General features: G+C 42.9%; 1 protein-coding gene and 1 non-coding gene across 4 annotated transcripts in view; one reads left to right on the top strand and one right to left on the bottom strand.

Annotated features, from left to right (window-relative positions):
• The window catches only part of fanci (FA complementation group I), a 17,107-nt gene extending 962 nt beyond the window's left edge, over positions 1 to 16,145 (bottom strand). The window contains exons 1-34 of one of the 3 annotated variants that reach the window (XM_048256787.1): positions 16,095 to 16,145; positions 14,700 to 14,876; positions 14,529 to 14,601; positions 14,316 to 14,446; positions 14,062 to 14,215; positions 12,992 to 13,049; positions 12,855 to 12,896; positions 12,577 to 12,700; positions 12,313 to 12,398; positions 11,850 to 11,982; positions 11,644 to 11,733; positions 11,383 to 11,519; positions 11,003 to 11,183; positions 10,662 to 10,749; positions 10,191 to 10,321; positions 9,243 to 9,313; positions 8,992 to 9,106; positions 8,774 to 8,896; positions 7,858 to 7,926; positions 7,657 to 7,758; positions 7,296 to 7,484; positions 7,068 to 7,189; positions 6,802 to 6,960; positions 5,667 to 5,846; positions 5,237 to 5,402; positions 4,190 to 4,264; positions 3,844 to 3,960; positions 3,408 to 3,459; positions 1,853 to 1,980; positions 1,537 to 1,602; positions 1,245 to 1,341; positions 774 to 955; positions 315 to 356; positions 125 to 184 (exon numbers count right to left, since the gene is read on the bottom strand). In XM_048256787.1, the coding sequence (XP_048112744.1) occupies positions 125 to 184; positions 315 to 356; positions 774 to 955; positions 1,245 to 1,341; positions 1,537 to 1,602; positions 1,853 to 1,980; positions 3,408 to 3,459; positions 3,844 to 3,960; positions 4,190 to 4,264; positions 5,237 to 5,402; positions 5,667 to 5,846; positions 6,802 to 6,960; positions 7,068 to 7,189; positions 7,296 to 7,484; positions 7,657 to 7,758; positions 7,858 to 7,926; positions 8,774 to 8,896; positions 8,992 to 9,106; positions 9,243 to 9,313; positions 10,191 to 10,321; positions 10,662 to 10,749; positions 11,003 to 11,183; positions 11,383 to 11,519; positions 11,644 to 11,733; positions 11,850 to 11,982; positions 12,313 to 12,398; positions 12,577 to 12,700; positions 12,855 to 12,896; positions 12,992 to 13,049; positions 14,062 to 14,215; positions 14,316 to 14,446; positions 14,529 to 14,601; positions 14,700 to 14,792 (3,636 nt within the window). In that variant the 5' untranslated portion in view covers positions 14,793 to 14,876; positions 16,095 to 16,145. Of the gene's footprint in view, positions 1 to 124; positions 185 to 314; positions 357 to 773; positions 956 to 1,244; positions 1,342 to 1,536; positions 1,603 to 1,852; positions 1,981 to 3,407; positions 3,460 to 3,843; positions 3,961 to 4,189; positions 4,265 to 5,236; positions 5,403 to 5,666; positions 5,847 to 6,801; positions 6,961 to 7,067; positions 7,190 to 7,295; positions 7,485 to 7,656; positions 7,759 to 7,857; positions 7,927 to 8,773; positions 8,897 to 8,991; positions 9,107 to 9,242; positions 9,314 to 10,190; positions 10,322 to 10,661; positions 10,750 to 11,002; positions 11,184 to 11,382; positions 11,520 to 11,643; positions 11,734 to 11,849; positions 11,983 to 12,312; positions 12,399 to 12,576; positions 12,701 to 12,854; positions 12,897 to 12,991; positions 13,050 to 14,061; positions 14,216 to 14,315; positions 14,447 to 14,528; positions 14,602 to 14,699; positions 14,877 to 15,261; positions 15,356 to 16,094 lie in introns of those variants that run through there. The other 2 variants (XM_048256788.1, XM_048256786.1) reach the window with 2 other exon arrangements.
• On the top strand, positions 15,561 to 15,633 carry trnar-acg. The gene has a single exon. It is a non-coding gene; the product is annotated as a tRNA-Arg (tRNA).
• Positions 16,146 to 24,098: the final 7,953 nt, after the last annotated feature.

Here is a 24,098-nt window from a genome sequence, read left to right on the forward strand (position 1 = left end):
GAGTAGTATAGCACTTAAAATGTGCATATTTTCATGGTGTAAGAAAGCAAGTTATAAATATATTTTAATTATTCTTACATTTTGGCTGATGCATTAATCCAAAGGTGCAGGTGTCAATTCTTACCTGCACATAGGTGATGAAGGAGTAACACTGGGGAGTCAGATGAGACCCTGACAGTTTGACCTGTAGAAGAACACACACGCAGGTTCATTACACATCGTGGCTACCACCATGAACTCATGTATATCCATCAAACTTTGAACTCAACACACTCAATAGGGAAAAATAGGGTGGGCAAAATTGTGCATCATACCAGTTTCTCCAGGCGTGATGGAACCTGGCACAGCTGGATGTACTGCAAGAAAAGAAGCATAATCACGTGATGTGTGTAAACCACAGACCTATAACATTTCATCATAGATCAGTGAAAACCATATTTATTTGATAATGAATCATTAGGGAAAGTTTTCTGACAATCTGTATTTAGTCTTATGTAAACTATGGTGTTCAGAGTTAAATGAAATGAATGGAACTGGGTATTTTTCTTGAGATGATCCCCCACATGTCTGAAGCCAGACTACTGGAATATAGGTTAAGAAATTTCAAATTAAGTACACACCAGTTGTGCCACAACCATGGTTGTCTCAGTTTATGGATTTTACAGACATACACTGGACAGCATATTGGACATATTTGACAATGCATTACAGCTGGCAGCCTGAGGAGAAGGCAGGTGTGTTACAGAGCTCTATAGACAGATGAGGTGACTGACGTATTTGAGCAGGGCGGTGAGGAGGCCGTAGGTGCGGCTCAGGTCGCGCAGCAGTGTGTCGCTGCAGACACCAGGGGGCAGCGCTGTCTGCAGCAGCTCGTGCAGGGCGGTCAGCATCGTGCCCAGCTGTAGCGTCACCGCCTTCAGCACACAATCCTGCTGCCCCGGCGCCTGAGAGAGGTCTGTCACACACATACAATATATCAGAATAAAAATCCTACATACACACCTGTATCCATAGAACAACTGTGAAATGAGTATGCATTTGCACACCTTTGCAATAAACTAAACTTTTCAGTGGGTGATACTAAATATTTTAGTATGATATTCACTATGTAGAAGAAAACCTCAATTAACGTTGTTAACATCAGCACCCTGCCAATAAACATCTGATTACATCCTTGCTCATATCACTCTGACAGAATAGAAAATATTTCCCTAAGCAAAGAGCTGAAAGATAGTCAGACTCACCTGCATTGCTCTTGTCCACAGCTGCCTGGCTTTTCTTCAGTGCAATGAGCCAGTCCACCTCATCCAGCAAACGGCCCACCTGCGCCAACACGAGCAGCTGCAAAAGAGCCATCACACAACGCCAATCAGAAATGGAAGAGATGGAGAGAGATTGAGTGTGTGTATCCAGAGATACTCATGCAGAAGTAATTCATGAGGCTATTCATCTAACTTAACACACATGAAAATACATGTGTCGAGTATAAAGAACAAGGCCTCAGGTAAACCTGATTATGTAGAAGTGTGTGCTCACTGTTGTTGGGGCAGCAGTCTTCATGCAGACAATATTAAAATGAGACTGTTTCTCCAGCTCAACATCCTGGAAGACAAAAGACCACAATCAGTCCCAGTTACTGTGCAAAATAATCCATCCTCCTCATGTTTGCAACACACAGCGTGAACTGAAAACCACAGGCGCTAAGAGCGATCAGTGGAGCAAGTGGAACAGCCTACATCAACATCCAGACTAGAGTTCATGAAAGCATATGACAGAGTGGTGAGGACGTGCAATAGTGTCTGTAATGTGGCCAACATGTGTCCAGTGAGTGGGCGGGAGAGCGGTCGCTCACCTGGTCGATGTCTCCCAGTTGGCTGTGGATGTCCTGGCAGAGTTCCCAGAGCTCCGTCACAGGGCTCCTCTGCAGCGCCAGCAGAGAGAAGAGCAGTGACAGCAGGCCCTTGGTCAGAGCCACGTCCTCTAAGGATGGAGCACAGCTTAAGTCTGTGCCGCTAACCCCAACTCTCAACAAGTTATACACAATGATAAGATCATTAAAGGTGCTCTAAGCAATGCTGGGTAACGTCACTTCTGTTGACCTTCAAACAAAACAGAGAGCTAGCTTGCTACTTCCTCCCCCTCCCTCCCATTCTGCTCCCGTGCAATTGAAACTCTCCTTAACACGCATCTTGTCTGTGATTTGCTGGAACAGTATGTTATGTTTTTATGGGCTAGGTTTACCCAGGTTATTTTTGTTGCTGTTTTTGGAGCCTGGGCTGTCCACAGAGATTGCGGTGTACAGTGTATTCAGGACACAGACAGCTAACGGATGGTTAGGTGATGTTTGCAGTAAGCAGTGGCGATTCTAGACATTTTTAACAAGGATGGCACTGGTGAGGCACTAATTAATTCAAGGGTGGCATGAGGCAAAACATGTCCCTCCCTCATTCATCTACAGTATTTGCGCAACAGCTCACATTCTGCGTTCAATCCAGCGAAACAAGTTAAATAAATTTTATTATTACGATATTTAGGCTACCTCTGTTAGGCCTACAAAAAGTTGCGAATTAAAGAGTATTTCCTGATCGGGGAAACCTTTTGGTCCGCGGTTCTATAATATCATTAAATTGTGCCGCAAATAACAGACAGAAGTGGGGCGTAATTTAAATTCATGGCTCCGTAGACCAGCAATCTACTTGTCAAGGAGGCTCATAATTTGAGAAATGCTGCAGATCATAGACAGAGAAAGCTCCGGGAACAGAACGCAGGCATATGATTTTGTTGTCACGCACTAATATGGAAAATTAACTTTATAAAGTCCGACTCGGCCAAAAAAAGAAAAAGAGTAAGCCAGATGGCCAGTCCAGCCCTGCATTCAGGAATTATTTAAGCAAAAGTGGAACGTGCGCAATGTTTCATTTATCCCTCCTGATTGGGACGAATAAAACAGGCATGGGGGACGAAAGAAACATACAGTTTAGCCTAAGCTATGTAAACCCCGCGAGTGTGTGATTAGATAAATAGGCACTGGCAGATGCAATAGGTAAATAGATATCTTTGCGTGTTTGCACAAGCAGTAGCCTGTAGGCCAATAAAGGCAAGCGTGGTTGCCACTTACATTTCTGACGTCTGATACTTCAAACTGCTGCAAGTGCATCATGAAAGGTCCTGCCTTAGACCACCATGTTAATGGCCAATCATAGACTAAGATTTGGGCGTGGCACCTGGGGTGGCCAATCGAATCTCTGGCTCCGCCCCTGGCAGTAAGTGACAAAATGTTTTAGCCTAAAAAACACGTGGCATCGCTTAGAGTACCTTTAAGCATACATAAGATGTTTTTTGTCATTTGATTTTAAATTATTTTAAATAACGTAAGCCTATTCTGGTTAAGGTTGGTGAGAAATTACCAAAGCTGGTCTCCTTGCAGATTTTAAGTGTCCAGGTAATCATCTGGTCCAACTGAGAACAGAAAACACATTAGGAGACCCATCTTCAGCATTCAGAAGAGTTGTGATAGTTAGAATCTGTTGGTTAAGAACATTTTTGGAATGGGGCATGGCTTTAGCAGTCAGCAGACCTGCCCACAGCATTTGAAAGTAGAGTATACCGGCCATTTATTTCATGATTCTGAAACCTAATACAATACTTGGCAATGTTTTTATTAATTTGTCTGGATGGTTAATGACCCTTTTCTGTGAGGTGAGTGACTCAGAAATACATTTATTTTTAGTTTACAGGGTCTTTAACATCATATTTGTTAAGGAGATGAGGTGACTGGGTCAAATAAGAGATGACTGTGATCTATGATGAGACTTTTAATAGGTTAACTGTATCATTCAGTACCTGTGGGGATCCGGGCTCTAGCCGGGATGCGAGCGCGGCCAGTACGCCCACCAGCAGCTGGGCCTCCCGACTACTGAAGTCCTCCTCACCTCCACTCAGCTGGGTCAGCAAGGAGCGCTGATGGAGGGCAGACAAAACACAACTCACACTCGAGACGCACAAGCACACCTCAGCTTCAAAACCTGAGGTGTGCTCAAATTCGGCAGTGGGAACGTTTGTGGCGTAAAGAAGTGCCTCGAGTTCTCCACGAATGTTTGGGAACTAACAGAAAACCGTTTTCAAACGGTTCACCTATGTTTGCGAATTTGAACACACCTCTGTCAGACGGTGTGAACCATGACCTCACCTGAAACTGGCGCAAGTAGAAAGGCAGCTTCTCAGTTAGGCCCTCGCCTGGCTCGCCCCTCCTCCTCCAAAGCATCTGATGGGGAGAAAGGTAAATGTATGTCACAGAAACGTCTATGGGCAGCATTATAGCAAAATCCTTTTAGGCAAGTCCCTCCACTCGGCGGCCATATAGCAACGCTTTTTGGGCACTCATCGGGCATCCTACTCCGCAGAAATGCGCGTGCGCAAGGCTTCACAACACCAATCTTGCTCCAGCGGCGAGTTTACAAGACATGATTGGCAAGATATCTTCACAACACACCATATGATTGGCTCAATGTATTCACATGTCGACGTTTTGCTGAGGAAGGGGTGGGATATGTGTAGACAACGGCCATATTGGCGTTATCTAGCCCCATGCATTTCTATGGAGGGCTTTTTTGAGTGCTGTGTCTCCTCATTAGAAAGTCTCTGATCAGGAGGATCGGATGTACTGGGAGGACCTGTGTATTGATGCTGCACTGGAATTATATTCAGTCATGCCAACTAAGCACACATACTTTCTACTTTACTCAGCACAGTCAATGGAGGGTGCAATGAGAGAGAAGGAAGTAGAGAGGGGGAGTGGGGACAAAAAATATTTAGGGTTTAAAAGGTTGTATCAGCGATTTCAGGCCCAAAAAAAGGCCCAAACATAAATGATCACATTCATCTAATCTTTCCTAACGATCTGCTAGCTGCCTGCCTCACAAGCAGGCCATCAAAAAACGTGTCTCTGTAGGCTCCGAGATCTGTACACAGAAACAATTGCTACCAATAAGGGTTGGCAACCCCTCAAAGGCAAAATAAAGTGTTTCAACCAATAACCGACGAGATGCAGATGTTTAGGAGAGTTTTAATTGCACGGGAGGGAGGGGGAGGGAGTAGCGAGCTAGCTCTCTGTTTTGTTTGAACATCAACAGAAGTGACGTATCCCCGCTATCACTGATACAACCTTTAAGTTGACTGTATTGAGTGTGAGCCTATGGAGATGCCAAGGTGTGAGAAGATTGGCGGCCTCTCTGACCAATGGTGCCCAGCAGCTCTGCCAGTCTGGTGGGTGGCGCTGTTGCACGGTGGTGAAGACCCTCAGGAGCCCCTCCAGGCACAGCACAGACACACTGCGGCTGCCAGCCTTCTTCCCAGCATCTTCCACGGCAGGCGGGACGTTGGTGTACCTCCACATCAGCACACTACACCCAGGACAAAGAGAGACAGCCATCATGAGCTCAACTATTTCTAATAGTTTACCCAGTCTGACGTTGTGGTTTTGGGCAACCATAATCCTAAACAATCTAGTGCATAATATTGAAGAAAAAAACTAAAACAGAGGCAATATATTTCAAAACCATAGAGACCATAAATATTTGTTTTGTCTTGTATGCTTTTTTTGTCTTGTTTGGCCATGTTTGTATATGTCTATGATATGTGTGTATGTTTGCAGATGTGAGTGAGACCTAGTGATGTCACAGAGGTGGTGGAATGTCTTGTCCGCGTGGTGTCCATCTGGGCCGTCTGTGTGCCCAGTCTCCTCCAGCTGCTGGATCTTATTCACAGCCACACCCACTGCATGGCGCATGAAGTCCGCACTACCCCGCAGCACGGACAGACTCTCCTCTCGGCTTTGAGTGCTGTCCCTGTACCCCACACACACACACACACTTTCAGTTGACAGTCTAAATGTATAACATTACAACACATACTGAACACATACATGCGTACGCCTGCAAGGCTATATACAGTAACTACATAGAAATACATACTACAAGTAGGGATGTAACGATTACGGGTATAATGGTAAACCGCAATAAAAATGTTGACAATAACAATTACCGTTTTCTTTTCAAATATCATAATTATCACGGTTGATTACCGCGGTGTGGAATCCGTGTGTTTAATCCTTCCCAGCTTTATCCGAGCCTGCTTGACATACAGTAGGCCTGGTAAAATGAGACAAAACTTGTACCCTACTGATTCTGTTGCCTAATTGATGGTTTTAACTACAATTCGGATTAGGCTACACCTGATTTTAAAAGGCGGAACATTTTCACCGCAAAATGTGCACTGTATTATGTAGCCACTCTGCGTCTTTTTATATTTGCGTCCACATTAAATCCATTCCACTCACGTTATCAGGAGAATACAGTAGCCCAAAGTTTTATTTCGAACGCTTACTTTGGTCTCACTCATTGGATCCAAATAACAGAAATAGCAAACTCCAAGTTATGGTAGGGTAAGTTAAGCTATAAGCACATAGACAATTAAACATAAAGAAAAAAGTGAACGGGAGACTTTTTGAAACTATTTCAGATTGTGTAGCCTTATCAGTGCTATCTTAACATATTGAACACACTTTTAGAAATACCGTGATAATACCGAAAACCATGATAATTTTGGTCACTATAACCGTGAGGTTAAATTTTCATACCGTTACATCCCTAACTACAAGTCTGGAGTGGCACATGCATACACTCATGCAAACTAACATACCAGATTCTAACTTTGCCAGCTTTCACCCGTGCAAGCAGAGGCAGACAGTATAATGTAGTCAGTGGTGATATGAAGGCAGACAATAGTAACGGAGGCTGGTACCTGAAGAGAGCATAGAGCAGTGAGGAGATAAAGCCCAGGGACAGCAGGCTGCGTGGGGCTTTGCTGGACGCCCTGCCCTTTCCCGCCTTCTCCTTCACGATCTCACACAGCTTCTGGTACCGGCTGAAGAGCTGCAGGAGCTCCTCAAAGCAGTTCTTGCTGCTCAGGAGAACACACAGAGCAAACAATAATCAGCATCATCATCATCTTCCTCCTCATCACCACTACTATGTTGAAACTAGCTAATCATGAAGGGGGGGGGTTACTTGTAGTTGGCGGTAGTGAAGTTGTACTCGATGAGAACCTCATAGAGGCCCATCAGCAGCGTAGCGAAGATGCTGTTCCTGACGCCCACACTGGAGGCCATGGAGAACTCAGCTGACTTGTCCTGCACACAGACCATCACGTTCCACTGAGTAAAGCTGGGCACATGCAACACTTATTCTAACTTCAACTGACCACCTCATGCATCTTTGAAGACCATCTCTACACACCAGCTCAAAGTCCTCCAGCTCGCTCTTCACCATGCGTCTGGTCATGCTCTCCAGCATCGTCTGCAGCTCTGCCTGAAACCCTCCTTCATCATCATTGTCGTCCTCTTCCTCGTCTTCTATTAAAGGTTTTCTTGCCTGCAGCCCCTGGTGCCAGAGCAAGCAGTGGACTGTGCAAGAGAGCAGGTGGGCCTGACAGACAGAAAGACAGAAAGTCATTGGCCTGGCAGTCAGAGTGGACCAAAGTGGACTGCATTACAGTTTAAGCAATGAGAGAATTTAAAGAAGTGGCCTGGCACAAGCTGCACACATATACAGACAGACGTGGTCAATACAAATATGAGACTTGGTGGCTATAGATTACCAGAGGTTCTTGGAGGAACACCTGGTCTCCTTGTGCACTAATACAGGGCTCCAGTTTCATTGGAGGAAGCAAGTCCTGCTCTGGCTCATAGTAGCGTCTCAACTGAAACATAGTCAATATTAAGGAGATCAACATGCTGTCCTGTCCTTGACATACACAACAACTATTTGAATACCCCCTCCAACTGAAGAGCTCACACACATGGGAGAGAAGGGTCTGCATGATGGAGCTGGCCAGCTGGGAGTTGCGTCGCAGAACATCATGGAAACCCTGAGAAGGACACCTGATGTTAATGTACTGATCTTAATCACTCCAGAATAGGAAGTGAATTGGATTGAATATTGATGTAAAATATGTAATTTGATATAAGACATTTGAAAATAAAAATGAATCCTATTTGAACTGTCAAGTTGTTCTGGTGTTACAATCAGTTCAGCTCTGCCCAAACTTGAAAATGGCTTGCTCAACACATGAAGGATGCAAAGGGACAACTCAGTTCCTTTTTGGTGTATTTTTCTTCCAGATGGTTTTGATGCCAATGGTAATATGCTGAAACAGTTGAATTGTTGAATAGAGTTGAATGAATTGAATGACATAGGATTAGGGACTACGGACTAGGGAATAGGTTGATAACCAGTTGCGTCTTTAGGGTTGAACAATGAGCTGTGTTTCTTGTTTTCAGGTTGAGGAATCCAAGCAAAAGGGTGGCTAAGCTAACCCCAAACATTGTATACCCACACTTATCTGGCAGGTGCGCAGATAAAAGCAGTCCTTCCAGCAGTGCTGGCTAAATCATTAGGTCCACTCATGCATTTGGGTTCTCTGCCCTCTTCAGGCCTGGAGTTGGAAAAGCTGCGGTTGTGCTCATGCTTAGTGTGTTCTGTTCTTTGACGAAACATGAACAGATCTGTATGATGACACTTCCACTGAAACCCCAATAGGCTGTGCCAACTACAGTCTTGTAGATTTACCTGCCAGGAATATCGGCAGAAATATTCGTATTTGCAGATGCCGACAATTCTGAAACCGTTATCTGCTAATACCGATATCGTTCATAACATGCGTCCCTAGTAAATAAGGGGCTACAGAATTTGGACTGTATAAAATAGATAGTGACCTCATACAGCATGATACGCACGTCGGCCTGCTGGCTGAGACAGCGACGGAGGCTGCTGAGGATCTCCAGGCAGAAGGCCTCGTTGGCCGCTGCATTGTAGCGCGAGTGGACGTCTGCCTGGACCTGAGAGAAAACCCATTTGAAAAACACGCCAAGTAAAACTGGAGTCAAGGTAACAGGAGCATAGCAAGAGCTCCAGCAGAGCCACCATGGCCTACCTGGCTGGATGTGATAGCCTGGCTGGCCTGGCTGGAGGCTATGCTGCCCAGGACCCGGAAGTTCTTCAGCAGCAAGAGGAAACCCATCACAGCAGACTTCCTCCCATCCAGCTGACTACAGAGGCCAATAGCAGAACATTTAGAGAAAGTAAAGAAGACAAATTATAAAGACACAGTACGCAGCTGATTAATATATGGTTGAGATGCACATATAGCTGCAGCATGACAAAATGACAGAAGCAGTTCAGTACCTAGAGAACATGGCTTTCCTGAGCACAATGATCAAGGAGTCCTTCAACGCCATGCTAACTTTCAGAAGTGGCTGGGAGAAGGGAGAAAACAACCCCATTAATTAAGTAAGGAATTACATTTTATTTATGTAGCGATTGTAAAACCAAAGAGCTTTACAATAAATGAGAAACCACACCACACACAGTATTTCAGACACATTGGAGGCCTTTCAGACACATTAAAGATTCGCAAGATTAAGAGGTAAATACTGTTGTAGACATCTGCATAATAATTCAATGAAATGTTGTGTACACAAAAACAATAGCAGATGATGCAGAAGAGGAATGGGAAAAAAAGTCCTGTGTTTGATTGTTTGAAGATTTGGGGGACAGCCGTGGCCTACTGGTTAGCGCTTTGGACTTGTGACCGAGGGTTGCCAGTTCGAACCCCGACCAGTAGGCACGACTGAAGTGCCCTTGAGCAAGGCACCCAACCCCTCACTGCTCCCCAGGCAGCTCACTGCGTCGGGATTAGTGTGTGCTTCACCTCACTGTGTTCACTGTGTGCTGAGTCTGTTTCAGTAATTCACGGATTGGGATAAATGCAGAGACCAAAATTTCCCTCACAGGATCAAAAGAGTATATATACTTATACTTAAACCAGTTCAGAGACAAACTTTTGATTCCAACAGTGTTGACCACAATGTACTCATTGAACATTTGAAACAGTGTCAAATGCAGCTCTCAAGTCCAGCAAGACCAAGATTGAACAATCACCAGAATTAGCACTACATAAAATATCATTTGTTACTTTTAACAGAACAAATTCTGTGAAATGCCCTGAAACCTAATTAACACAACTTTCATTGCTGACCAACCTGGTCATGCAGTTAAATTTTTCCAGATAAAATCCTTTCAACCTTCTCCAAAGGCATGAAGTAAATGTCAAGATGGAGGATGTGCCCTCACCTGGACAGCCTTCAGAAGCCCCTCCACGGTGCTAAGTGGAAGGTAAGACAGCTGGTCGAAAGTCTCCAACACCTTGGAGGAGGACTCCAGGAGGATCATGGGAGCAGAAGTGACCATGCTGGAGAGAAGATCTAGGATGGGGGTCAATGGGTGAGCAATAAGGGTGACAGTAGTGTACTAAAGGCTACAATCTATTTCTCTATTTATTACAACACCACTTTCACTGTTCCTAAGTATTTATTCATTCTTGTTTTTATCCCAAATGCACTTTATCAGATGTAGCTAAACAAATTTTGTTGTACAAGCAACTGTACAATGACAATAAAGGCTATCTATCTATCTATCTGGACCTAAACATGGCACAAACATTTTTTTTTTGCTTCCCCCCCTCAGTTTTTTAAATGGACACTGTATAATCTAAAACAAAAAAACAGATGCACATCCAATTGTAGAGGTAGAAGATAACCTCACCGATAAAATGAGTTACTGGAGATGCTGTTTTTGTGACCAGCCGATTCAGGACCTGCTCAAGAATCTCTCCTCTGATTTGCTCATGCATCTACAGACACACAACAACAATTTCACACCTAAAAATACAATAACTAACTTGCAGCTTACTTTTTTCATTATTGTAAATCTGCCTATCCCACAAGTTCTGAAGAGTATGTATTTTTCCAAACATGCCATATGTAAAAATAAAGTCCTTGTAACTGCTCAAGATGTTATTGACTCAAAATGCTAAATGAGTTTTTAATGCGTACAAAGATTTAAGTGAAGAAGTGTGGTTCTGTAGTATTAGACTGGAGTATTACCTTGAAGCCCTCCAAGAGGACCTGGCCACCAAGCTGACAGGCCAGTTGAGTTGGGCTCCTGGCTAAGGAGCTGGGGACTTCTGCAGTCTTTCCAAAGGGCCCAGGCTTGGGCCCAAATGAGTCCATGAGGATGAAGCCTAATTGCACCAGTCCCTGGGTAACATGGTCCCAACCAAACACACTGAAAACATCAAGAGATCTGACTCGTCACACCTTCCTACACAGTAATATAGAAATCTACATACATAAATACACACATTGATGGTAAAATTAGAATCAATTAATCAATCCAATGATTTGAAGCCTCATGACAATCATTAAACATTCAATTACACATTAAATTACCCCACAACTACTGGCTTTCAAAATATCACTCTGACCTGTTTTTCACAGTCTCGAGGATCATGCTGGACACGCTACAGGGTGGAGCCACCAGATCCTGCAAGAACTTGGAGCCCTGCTGCATCTGCTCATCCTTGAAGCACTTTGTAATGGCCCCCTTTAGGAAGTCAAACACCTGCCCAGGGAAAGACAAGGACCCCGCACAGCTTATCAGACATCATCATGTCACACTCATGCTGGAGTGCTGGCAGCAATGCACTACACAGCACAGAAGCCAGTGGCAGGAATGGAATCAGTACCTGTTCCTCTAGACGCTGAATCCGAGACAAGGAAAGCAGCAGGGCAATGCTGAAGGAGCAGAGCACTCGTGACGGCTCACCCAGAGCTGCCTGCAAACATCAGAGATTTAACACTTTGTGACCACGGATCCCTTTGAGCCCATATGAACAGAACAAGGAGCTGCCCAGACTGCTAGTTCAGCAGGTATAACAACAATGAACGCAACCTTGATGGTTTTGAGGAATTCCTTGCCGAGCTCATAATCAAGCCGGACAGCAAACACGATGTGCAAGATGGCCGTTCCCTCCACGTGCCGCAGCTGGTCCTGAGGGATGGATTGCACCTCGACATCCAGATTCCTGTGACACATGAGCCTAGTGTGAACTCACAGATTTTCCTGTAATGAAAAACCTCCACCTAACAGTAGGGACACGAACGGATATCCAACTGGTGCCAATACAACAATAACTTAATACTAGATTGTTCATGAACAGCATAGACATACAGGTACCGTAAAGATTATTTACTGTAATTTAACTGAAATGGTATGTGACTTAAAGGACATCAGCTGTCCTTAAAGTTTAGAATCCATCCAGTACTCTCACTGTATTCACGAGTCAACAGCACAAGTGACAGCTTTCAAGAGCTTCACACAGAATAAAAGTAAGAGCTCCCAGAGCAATACTCACTCCCCCTCCATCTGCTCTGATTTCTGCTGTTCATCCTGGTGCTTAAAATATTGTACAATTCCCTCCAGAATCTGTTTTTTACAACCCTGAAACAGAGAAGAGCAAAAGACTGACTTTTCAAAGACTGAGAGAGAGAGAGAGAGAGAGAGAGAGAGAGAGAGAGAGAGAGAAATTGTTTTGGTTGTATTACATGCTAAAAATAAATATCATATACACACCGTGCATATAGAACTTATCTCAGTCACAATAATGCAATTTCCTAACCTTGGACGACAGCAGCAAGAGCTGATAGATCAGAGGGGGGATTTCCTGGAGCTCCATCTTCTGGAACATTCTAAGCACCTTCTCTACAACGAACTGCAGCTCCTCTGGAGACAAGGGCACATCCCTGGTCACAGGAAAAGTCACCATTGAATTAGGATTCACAACACAAAAATGATGTTTATGACAACAACACTTTTTTGAATAGCCCCTGTTTGCCAGTTCATTGTGTTGATTCAAGCAGTATTGGAGAATGAAATCATATGACCTTAGGCTCTTACCTAAACATGGTAGTCAAGTGTATGACACACTGTGGATCCCACCTATATGTGACACAACCAAGATATGAAGATGCATTATGCATATTCTATTAACCTAAAGTGTTCTAACACAGTATTTGAAATGGGGCTGTGCTCACCTGCTAGAACAGAGAGTATTGATGAGCTGCTTCTTATACTCCTCCCCACTCAGTTCTCCTACAGACAGAGATGACAAAAGAAGCCCCATTTTTCCAAGATCCATGTAAAAATCAACCAGATTTCTCCTTTAAAGGGAAACTTGGAAACTATTTCAACTTAATAAACCCGCTTAGAAATCATTTGGATGGTCAAATGACCTGATCCAGTGAAAATTACTTTCCCACCTTGTAACATCCACATTATTCTGCCGAACTTATGCTAACTGTTTTGCTTGCTTGTAAATCCATGTGCTTTATCGTTACCTTTTTCCACAGTTTGAAATAGCATAATGCACAACTTCTCCAGCAGAGGGGGAAATATAGTTAGTTAATCCTGCCAAGTTTCCCTTAAACCTGAACCCTATTTCTAGCCTGACAAGCCAGACCCACATCAAGATGTAGGGTCCCTTGCATTTTGCATCAAGATGAGTCCCTTGCATTTTCCCACCAGCAGAGCTAGTTGGCTAGTTCATCAAACTTTTACCAATTTGAAAAAAAGCTTAACTCAAATCACAATTCAAAGACCGCTGTTCGCCAGCAGCAGCATCCATCGTCTTTGTTTTCAAGTAGCAGGAAATTCACAAGGAAATTCACTGTCGCCGACTCCATAAACGATGTGATTGGCCTGTTTCATTTTTCCAGCTCGCAAGCCAACAGAGTTGCTAGACTACCCTGGCTTCAAATTATATTTGCTGCTGCTAGGGTGCGTCTAGATTTCTAGGCTAACCTATTTCATTTTCTCCCTCCAAAACTGTCAAATGTAATGTTATGAAATTGCTGCTCTCTGGTTTTGAATGAATGGAATGAAAATGCAGAGTGATTACTAGCGGAAACCAGTTGAAGTGGGGATGAGATATTGCCACCTCAGTGGAATTAGTAAATAGTTTGACTGGAACTAACAGCACATTGCCATTTCAAAGCATTTATCAGTAATTGAAATGGGGGGAAATGTAAATAACTGTGTTGCAGGTCAGTTTAAATTTCTGCTTGTTCTCCTAAAATTTTGTCTGAAGTAATTGTTGCACTCTCACCTTTGCCATAGGCGAGGGCCTCGGTTCCTGCAAGTGCGGTTAAAATGGTTGGAAAAAGCTCCAATGACTTTCCATTTCCCATCATCCCTGCCTTGATGGAATCTACATACAGAGAAGCCAGCTGGGCCAGGGAAGGCCCAGGGAGGCTGTGTGTCTAGGAAACAGAGGCAGAGTCTGTAAACTTCAATCAATCAATCAATCAATCAATCAATGTGATCAAGGTGAATATGCAAACGACTCCATCAAACACTTACCTCCAACATCAGCAAGCCCATGATATCGGAGGCCACCTCAGTCTGCAAGTCCCCTGAGTCGCACAGAGAGATGCAGTGCTGGTACAGCAGAGCCCGCCTCGACACCCCATCAGCAACACTGGGTGGAGAGCCTAAGTAAAACAGTGTTGGGTATTTTCACAAAATGCATAATAATCCACTGCAATTGTAAAATATTTAGTGCTGTTGTATTACCTTTAAAGATGGCTTTGATGAGGGCCCCAATATCTTTGCCTTTAAGTGCAGTGTTTGTAATCAATGTAGTGAGCTGAAAATTATGGTGAGTAAAGGATATTTTTCAGTGTGCTTCAAATGAATGCATGCATGCAAGGTTAGCAACTTTTGACCACAGTATGGGACACCCACCTGCTCAGCCGTCACAGAGCTTAGGTATTTCTGTAGCTCGCCTGTACTGTCCCTCTCCGACAGGCTGGTGATCTTTTCAATGTCAACATCCATGCTGAATTTCTATAGGTCTATTTTTCTTTGCACTGCTTTGATTTTATGGTTCATCCGTGCGTACTTGAGACGTACGTGCTGCAACTGAGAATGAAAACGTTAACGTACAATTACCGTTTAATAAAAATTAACTAACTTACGTGTTAACGTTAGTTTCTACTTTTATAGACTGCTACATAGATAATGTCATCTAAAACGTTATGTGGGTGGTCAAGAGAGTTAAATAACGTTCCTGTTAGTTCTAGTGATAGATAAGACAGCAGGCTAGCACTAGCAGGTTGAGCTAACGTTAATAAAGTTGAACAGTGCAGTTGAAGCAACTATCGCCAAGTTAGCGAACTCGCCAGGGTAGCCAAATCAGCAACAACCCTGTACCATAGCATTAACGGATGTGACAATATAGAGTTTAGAAATTATTTGTGAATAATTCGTCATTGATATCATTTGTATATAGATTAAAATAATTTACCAAATCTCCAATGTATCTTCTGTAAACCAACCCACTTCAAACTCCCGCCAGCAGCAGCACTTCAAGTGAACACGGAACACAGCTTTCCTTTTCCGGTATGTGTGCCATTGGCTACGATTCTCTAATTTAATGTTAACGTATTAACACCGAATGGGATTTAAATGGTATCAACAACGGTATGAATAATGTTGTAACAATGTATTTGTGTTATGTGAAGTGTTGTCATTTCAAAGCAATTCACCACTTATAGTGAATCATTGCTCATGCTAAATACTAATGCTATGTTCAAACCCATCATCGGGCCAGTGGCGCAATGGATAACGCGTCTGACTACGGATCAGAAGATTCTAGGTTCGACTCCTGGCTGGCTCGAAAACTTTTTGAGTTCAACCTGAGGAAGGAAAATCTGAAAAACTGGTTTGTTTTACAATGAAAGATGCTCAAGAGACACAGAAGGTCTATCACCAATTGAATTCAGCGCCACCTATCTGTCAGTTACACATTAATCCGCCAGCTATCACTGCCAGCTAAACGATCATGGGGTAGACACGGGCTTGAAACCATTTTATTAAGTAGTAGGCTATATTAAATAATGATCTGCAGTAATTTAATATAATACCAACAATATTTTGAGAGTAGCCAGTGTAATTTGCTTTGTGTTGACAGAGCGATTCCTAGTATCGACATAGTTGACCTAGCACTACATTAAGCAATACAGATAACCTACATACCTCAAATGAACAGGCTCGTGTGCGACAGAACCACCCTTGGTAATGCCAAGTCTGAAAATAGCTCACGTCACAATTATGAGAAAGACATGCATAGCTCCTTACCCTGCAATAACAGATCAACAGAAAACTATCAGTCATCCCTGAGGATAGCATATCGTGCCTAAAACCTTCCGACCGTCCATCTGATCAACCAACCGATCGAACAACCGAACGTCATACCACCCGCCTTACTTACATGTATCAGAATAATTGCCTTTTTATAAGCAGCCTACATGAACCTACACGTATCCAACATGTGCCCAGAATTGCTACTTATTCTGTTGGAACATGATGGATACATGTAGGTTTGTGTTGGAACATGAATACATGTAGGAAAACTACAATGTTGAAACTTCATTAAATGAACATTCATTAGTCTATTTGTGCCGTTATTAGTGCCAAGCTATTGCTATTGTTGCTTAAATTATTATGCGTAATGCATCTGCAAAACAGGACCAACCAATTATCTGCTAGATATGAGAAATGCCATGGCCTTACCACATTTTCTTTCTTACATCAATACGTTATGGAAGCATATGAGCCCACTTCAAATCATCTCCAAATGTATCCTAGCCTATAGGCTAAGTTTAACAACGTTTTATGGACAATATCCCTCGGACTGCAATCTGAATAGATTTTGCTGTGCTGTACTGTAAAAGTAGGCCTACAGCCATTTCTTAGAGTGGCTAGATTAACATAGCCTAAATACTGTAATGTTGACACTAATAAAGATACGTTTATTAAGTAGGCTAACAAATGAAAAGTGTTTTCAGCTGAAATGGCATGAAGGATATGTGGACCGCCTGGACCTTTGAGCAAAACATCAGCAGACAGAGAAGCCCTCAGTGTAGCAATGCAGACTGCTCGGGGGAACCTGCTTATCACACTGTGGGTCGCCAGTCGAACTGACAGGCTTATCATAAATTCGCATTTATTTCAATTTGGCTATAGGTTACGGTTAAAGTTCCTGGTTCACAACTACTCGCAATATGCTATCGACACTAGTTAACCGCAATTTGTAGCCCTACCCACACAGCAAAAGGACTGATCCGCCGCGGAGGTATGACGGCTTCCGGAACGGACCCGCGAAACGGACCCGTATCGGAGTCCAGATGCTCTCAGGAACGGATCCGCTACGAAGGCGGATCGCGGACCCGCCGTGGCTCCGCACTGCATCCACTCCGCATCCGCGATTAAAACCTTACCTCCGCGGCGGGTCCGTTTGGGATCCGCAAATCGATACATACATCCGCCGCGGACCCGCAACGGACTCAAAGGCTCATCTGGCCCGGGTCCGTTTATCTCATTTTCAAAATTCCTTCTGTTCTTGCTGTAGGATAAAACTAGGCAACTATAGGATAAAAGTAAAACTATCACTAGGCCTAGCCTAGGCTACTACAGCAATATAGGCCTACGATTAATCTGCATTGCCTCGTATTTTTAACTTAACAATACTGTCAATAAACCTAACAGAAAAGGTTTAAGTCAAGACATCAATTTACTGTACAAACGTGATCACTACTCAATGGAAATATAAAATGGAAATTTATGGAAAGTTACAGGTTATAAGCTATTCTGTTTTTGTTAAGTAGCCTACATTGCCTAGGCTACTTTACATTCATTTTGTGGTCAAAACCTAATTTAGTGCTTTATAGGCCTAGGTCAGTGCAGACATGAAATATTTTATCTAATAGGCTACAACTTCAATGAAATACTGCGCTATGCACAGCTAAAATATCAGAAAATGAATAACTGGTGAATGACAAGAAGTTCAATAAAAGATTGTTTAATGCTTATTTCTCCTATTACTCCATTTGTGTGGATGGAGGCGGAACACATCTCTCGTTGCCCAAGTTGAAACACCTGATCCACCTCAGTGTTGAAACCGTGTCACCATGTTTTTCCTCACAGCACCTGTAATCAAACAGACAGATATGTTTATGTTTATGGTATGTAGCATCCAAAGCCAAGTATGCTTACACAATACAATATATGAGATAGGTATTAAGGAGATTAAATTTAAAAGAAACATGACTTACAAAGCTCCTCTGTTCGCTGCACGTTGAGGGCTGGTGTGGGGGTGGAGGGAGTTGAGGAGGGACTGCCGTTCCTGGCCCATAGTGAGGTGGGGGAATTTTTTGTGCGATGGGGGAATTTTTTTTTTTAAATGGTAGTATAAAATTGTATTAAATCTGTTAACCATGACTGATAATACACATGGGGCCTTTCTATTCACTAATATTTCAGAGATCAGTCCCTACCTTGAGTAACTCTCCATTATGTTAAATGCAGGTGCAGGTGCAGGGAGTTGAGGTGGTGAAGAGTGTTGCGGTCCTGCCCCATGGTGAGGGTGCTAAGGGAGATAAATGGTTGTGATCTGTTAACCATGGTAGGCTGAGAGCTACAGGGCCAAACAATGGCAAACAAAAACAAATCTCTGGTCATGCTGGACATGAATTTGTATGTTTCAATATTTTGGTATGCACTATCTATATCAACTCCATGAATGGATTGACATTGAAATCAATGTGTTTCAATACAATCTGATAATAATGAATGAACTTTTCAGGCAATATTGCATGAATGCAGATGTTTTAACTGACAAAATATTTGGCTGAGATTTTGAAAGTAATGGATAAAGTATGCAGAAAATCTCAGATGGTAATGCAGATGCAATCTGTTGATCTGAAATGGAGTGACTACTGCTGTGTTAATATAGATGGGGCCACTGTATTCAATATTATTTCAGAGATCAGTCTTTACCTTAACAGTTTTCTCCAGGTTGAGGGGTAGTGACTCGGCTGCCTGGCACTCTGCGAGATGGTGGAGCTGGAGGAATAGATACAAAGAGAGGGGAATGTCTTTAGCACTAAGAATGTTAACCATATCTCTAATATTAAGATTATGATTTAGTTATTTCAATGTTAAGAGATTATTACTTACTTTGCCAGTGCAATTGGCTTGGGCTTGAGGGTTCAACTGATATACCAGGCGAGTTGGAAGGTACCTCAGAGATGCAAAGTCACCATTTTCTGGCTCTTCACTGTCATCAGAGTCCCCGAAACGATGGCTGTTACATAACGATATCATTATGGTTATTGCAATCCCAAAATTTCCAAATATACATATAGTACAAGCATCTCTGGTCTATTTTGGAATGCTACGGTAATGTGTTCACATTTCATTTTAACGTTAACGTTAGATGCTAGAATCCAGCCGATAAAAGTTGACGCTGCAGAACAAACAAAATAGAAGATGGGGACCAAGTTCCATACAGTTACGTTACGTTAGCATAATAAATCACAAACCGATGCCAATAGTTGTCTGAACCGACTTAAACAGTGATTAAAATGCCGAGGCTTTCATTACAAAGATGGCAGATTGACACTAAAGTTACGTATGAGACCAAACTTGGCAAAATGCAAACGTTAATGCACAGCTAGCTAGAGGCTAGGGCTAAACCATTATCAGTGAGTCAACATGCTAAAGTTGTAGGTAGCTATCATAGCAGAGTGCTTCACTGACTTCATTGACTGAAATACCAGTGCCAATATCACCTTAATCAAGGTTTGCATCGCAAACGTGATTTCAATATATGTATAGCACTAATAGACATTAGCAATAACTTATGCAATTGCTAGCTAGCAGCCTGCTAGCTAGCAGCTATATGCCGCTAGCATAGTAGCACTATATGGACAACAGCGACACATTAAAACAGACAAGACCAGACTAATGTTAAATAACAATGTGTGTTTTTTAAATCACACTACCATAACATATTCTGCCGAAATTGCTATCCCATTTTAAATCAGATAGGCTACAGACTCATATGAGCATCACAGCTAACAATAACGTTAACTTTGCACAAACTGTTGCACAAAATGACAAACGTCTCTGGTTGCACTAACGTTAACGTTAGTCCTAATATCAAACAACGTCATTACAATTAATAAACATGATGATTATAAAACCACAAAGGCCAATGTTTAGCTATTGTGAATGTCGCAATATATTAATAAATATCACTTACTCGAGAGGGTTCAGCATAACCGTGTCCCAGCAAAGAAAATATCCACTAGTATGACTCTTCTTGGCTCTTGGTGTACAGTCATGTTCAACCGTTACAGTAAATGCGCTGTCCTACCTTCGCGGATCCGACTTGGGTCCATTCAGGATCCGCTGTTTGACAGTGGAATTTACGGGGCCGCCTGGAGGCGGAGCTGATCCTCTGTGCGGCACCAAAACGAATGCGACAGTCACGCGGGTTTGGCGTGTTGAAGGCGGATCCTCCTAGGAGTCTACTGCTGTGTGGGTATTGGTCATGTTAAGCGTTACTTGCAATGTGAAACTAAAATCTAAGATTTTCTAAGAGAGGTAGCTACACATAGTTGTTGCATGATAAAGCAATGAACGTGCTGGTAGGCGTTTGACATGATGGATCCACCGGTTGGTAGGAAGGGAGGTTTTTGGCATCATTCTCGCGCTATAAGCATAAGGGCAGCAGATTGTCGAACAGCGCATTCTTGGTTATCGGAGGCCAACCACATTCGAAGAACTTCATGAGCATGTGAGAGATCGCCCTCAACCAAGAATCACTAGCCTACTGCAGGGTTGCCAACTCTCACGCATCTGGCGTGACACTCACGCTTTCAGCACCAATCTCACGCTTTCACGCACATGCAAGAAATGTCACGCCAAATCCATTTTTATTTTATTTTTTGCAATCCGTTCATTTTTTGTTGATGACTAGACTAGACCACAGCATTGTTTCTAAATAACAAGAGTCGAGTGTAAGGCATACATATATGTCTTTAGATCAACAGCAGGTGGGTCTATCTGCATACAACTTTCTCAGCGCAGTTATCCGGTCCACAACACCGAGGTGAAGTTAGTTTGATATTTGATATTCAGATATTCGACAGATATTCAATTTTTTTTAATGCAGCCGGTTTCACCCCGAGTTTGCAGACAATATACAAACAGATGACCTGTCTACTTGCTCCCAGCCGACCTATTAGGGACCGTCTATAAAGTACCTTCTGAATTACCTTCATAGTCTTTTTTGTCAATAGCTTTGACATCATGTGACCTAGTGACTCCAAACCAATGCAGAATAGTTATCCTATATGGGACTCATCAGACACACCTCTTTTTATAGCGACTGTATGCACGCTGTATTTTATATGAATTTTTAAAAAGAAAATACATTATTTCATATAAGAAAGAGACTTTTTTTTCAATACCTCCCAAGTCATGTGACCTAGGGACTCCAAACCAATGCAGAATAGTTATCCTATATGGGACTCATCAGACACACCTCTTTTTATAGTCACTGTTTGCACACTGTATTTTATATGAATATTTTAAAGAAAATACATTATTTCCCATAAGGAATGGTCTCCTTTTTTTTAATACCTCCCAAGTCATCTGACCTAGTGACTCCAAACCAATGCAGAATAGTTCTCCTATACATCCATCCATGGGGGTCTAAAAAAATTAGGTTATGTGTACATTTAGTGACTGTACACTCATTGGGCTGTAGATGGCGGTGCACACATATACATATACACATGCACACACACACAGGCACCAACATACTATCGGTATTAGAACGGCCAATACATAATTACAAATTCAGTAGGATTAAAAGAAAGCCAAAATAAATATTCATCATCATCATCATGGCTGCATTTCCAGTATTGGCGATAAGTAGTCGTTTGTCCACTAGATGGCGCATCGTTGCAGTGAGACGTAACTTTGTTGGAAGTTAAAAGTGGGTTGGAAAAACAATGGACGCTTCCTACAAGGACTGTAGTTTACCGCAGAGAACGTCTAATAAGGATAGGACGATGTTCACATGAAATGTAATTCCCATTTCTTCTTGAAGCCGAAATAAATCTAAGGATGTTTATCGGACATGCTTGGTTATTACTGCAGGTACGTTAATCTTATAATATCAATAAGGACCTAGGTAATGTTACCGTTAGCGTCCCAGATAGCAGACTTTCTGGCAGCACTTTGGCATACATCTGGTGATTTTGGGCTTTGTTTTGGCAGACCAAAACTTTTGGCATGATTATGGGCAGCCATAACAGATAAGAAGGCACCAGTAGTGTATGGCTGAATTATGGCATATTTCTGGCCAACCGTAGCGTTAGATTAAGAGCGGGGACAGCATCTGATGACGCATACGGGCTGTTTGGCATGTTTATGGACAGCCAGAAGATGGGCGAAGAGCGGGACAGAGTTTTGGCATGTTTCTGGCTAACCAAAAGACTCAGCAAAGACCGGGAATTTTCAAACTTTCTACTCGGACAAGACCCAGCCTATCCCCCAGTTCGACCAGCAATCGCAGTTGAGGTATGTATTATGTCTCCATTCATCTTTTAACTTTTACATTCAGGAAAATGTATTCAATAACCTTGGTCGAGCAACTGTACAGCCTACTTTTAAAGGGAAACTTGGCAGGATTTCCCCCTCTGCTGGAGAAATTGTGCATTATGCTATTTCAAACTGTGGAAAAAAGTAACGATAAAGCACATGGATTTGTTTACAAGCTAGCAAAACGGTTAGCATAAGTTTGGCTGACAATGTGGATGTTACAAGGTAAGAAACACGATTTAAAACTAGTTTCTTGTTTCTCACTTATCTTTTCGGGACGGTAGTCTCAATGTTGCAAGGTTGGTTTTCCGTCTGGGGACGCTAAGGGCAGCGGGAAAAGTCACAATTTTCACCGGAACAGGTCATTTAACCATCCAAATGATTTCTAAACGGGTTTATTACGTTGAAATAGTTGCCAAGTTCACCTTTAAACATGTTAAACACATTTACATGTTATTAATTTACTTATAGTAACATTGGATTTGCTGTTATTGTTGTGAGACAGTTTGAAGCTAACGTTAGCCGTTCCCATGATACTGTTAACGTTAGATGCTAGTTCCCACGACGATATTCCTGCAGCTCTGGTAGCCTGTTATGGTTAATAAGGATTAGATAATTAGAACAAGAAATAGCAAATACCTGCCTATTACGAAACAAGATTGTGGTTTAGAGAGGTAATTGAGCCGATAGCCAGGGTTAGCGGGGAGCTCCCAGTTAGCTATATTGCCAGTTTTGTGGGCCTCTTACAGACACAAAATGCAATTGAAATTTCGGTGCAACATGAACAACAAGATGCATTTTCATCTCATACATTGCGAAGAAATCGTTTAAATTCAAAGTTTGTACTGTCACCGACCTATGTTCCTATGGTTTCTTCGCAATGTATGAGTTTAAAACGCATCTTGTTGTCAAGTAAGGCCCTGTTCATGTTGCACAGAAATTTTAATTGCATTTTGTGTCTGTTAAGAGGCACAAAGACACTCTCCAAATCATGCCCCTATAACATCGTTTTTGTACCCCCCTTTCACTGCAGTTAAACTAATCATGGTTTCCGGTTGTTTTCTGTTTTGTTCTTAGTGCATAATGGCATACAGTCAGCACCCAGCTACCTAGCCATTCAGCCGCCCAGCACCCAGTTTCACAACTACCCATCCATCCAGCTACCCAGCACCCCAGCCGCCCAGCCACAGGCACCCAGCTCCCCAGCCAGCCACCCAACTACCCAGTTGTCCAGCCACAGGCACCCAGCCATCCAGCACCCAGCTACCTAGCCACCCAGCCGCCAGCTACCCAGCCACCATCTGCCCAGCTACCCTGCCACCAGCTTCCCAGCCATCCAGCACCCAGCTACCCAGTCATCCAGCACCCCTGCCATCCAGCACCCAGCTACCAAGCCATGCAGCACCCCAGCTACCCAGCCATCCAGCACCCACAGTGTAGTGGGTCCCATTTAGAAGTGGCGGAAAGGAGATTTTATTTGTGTCGCCAGCATAGCCTATTGACAATTTATGTTGTAAATAGGCCTACCTGTAGCTTAGGGAAGCTAACAGCTTTCTATTAGGATCTAGTTTGTTAGTTACAGCTATGCGGTACATCTAGTTAGACCTGAGACGGACGCAAAGTGTGGCCGCCCATTCTTCTCGGTTGAACTACTCACATAGCCTAGTCATCACACAGATATCACAT

Source organism: Alosa alosa, chromosome 11, assembly GCF_017589495.1.
Source record: "Alosa alosa isolate M-15738 ecotype Scorff River chromosome 11, AALO_Geno_1.1, whole genome shotgun sequence".
Classification (NCBI taxonomy): domain Eukaryota; kingdom Metazoa; phylum Chordata; class Actinopteri; order Clupeiformes; family Clupeidae; genus Alosa; species Alosa alosa.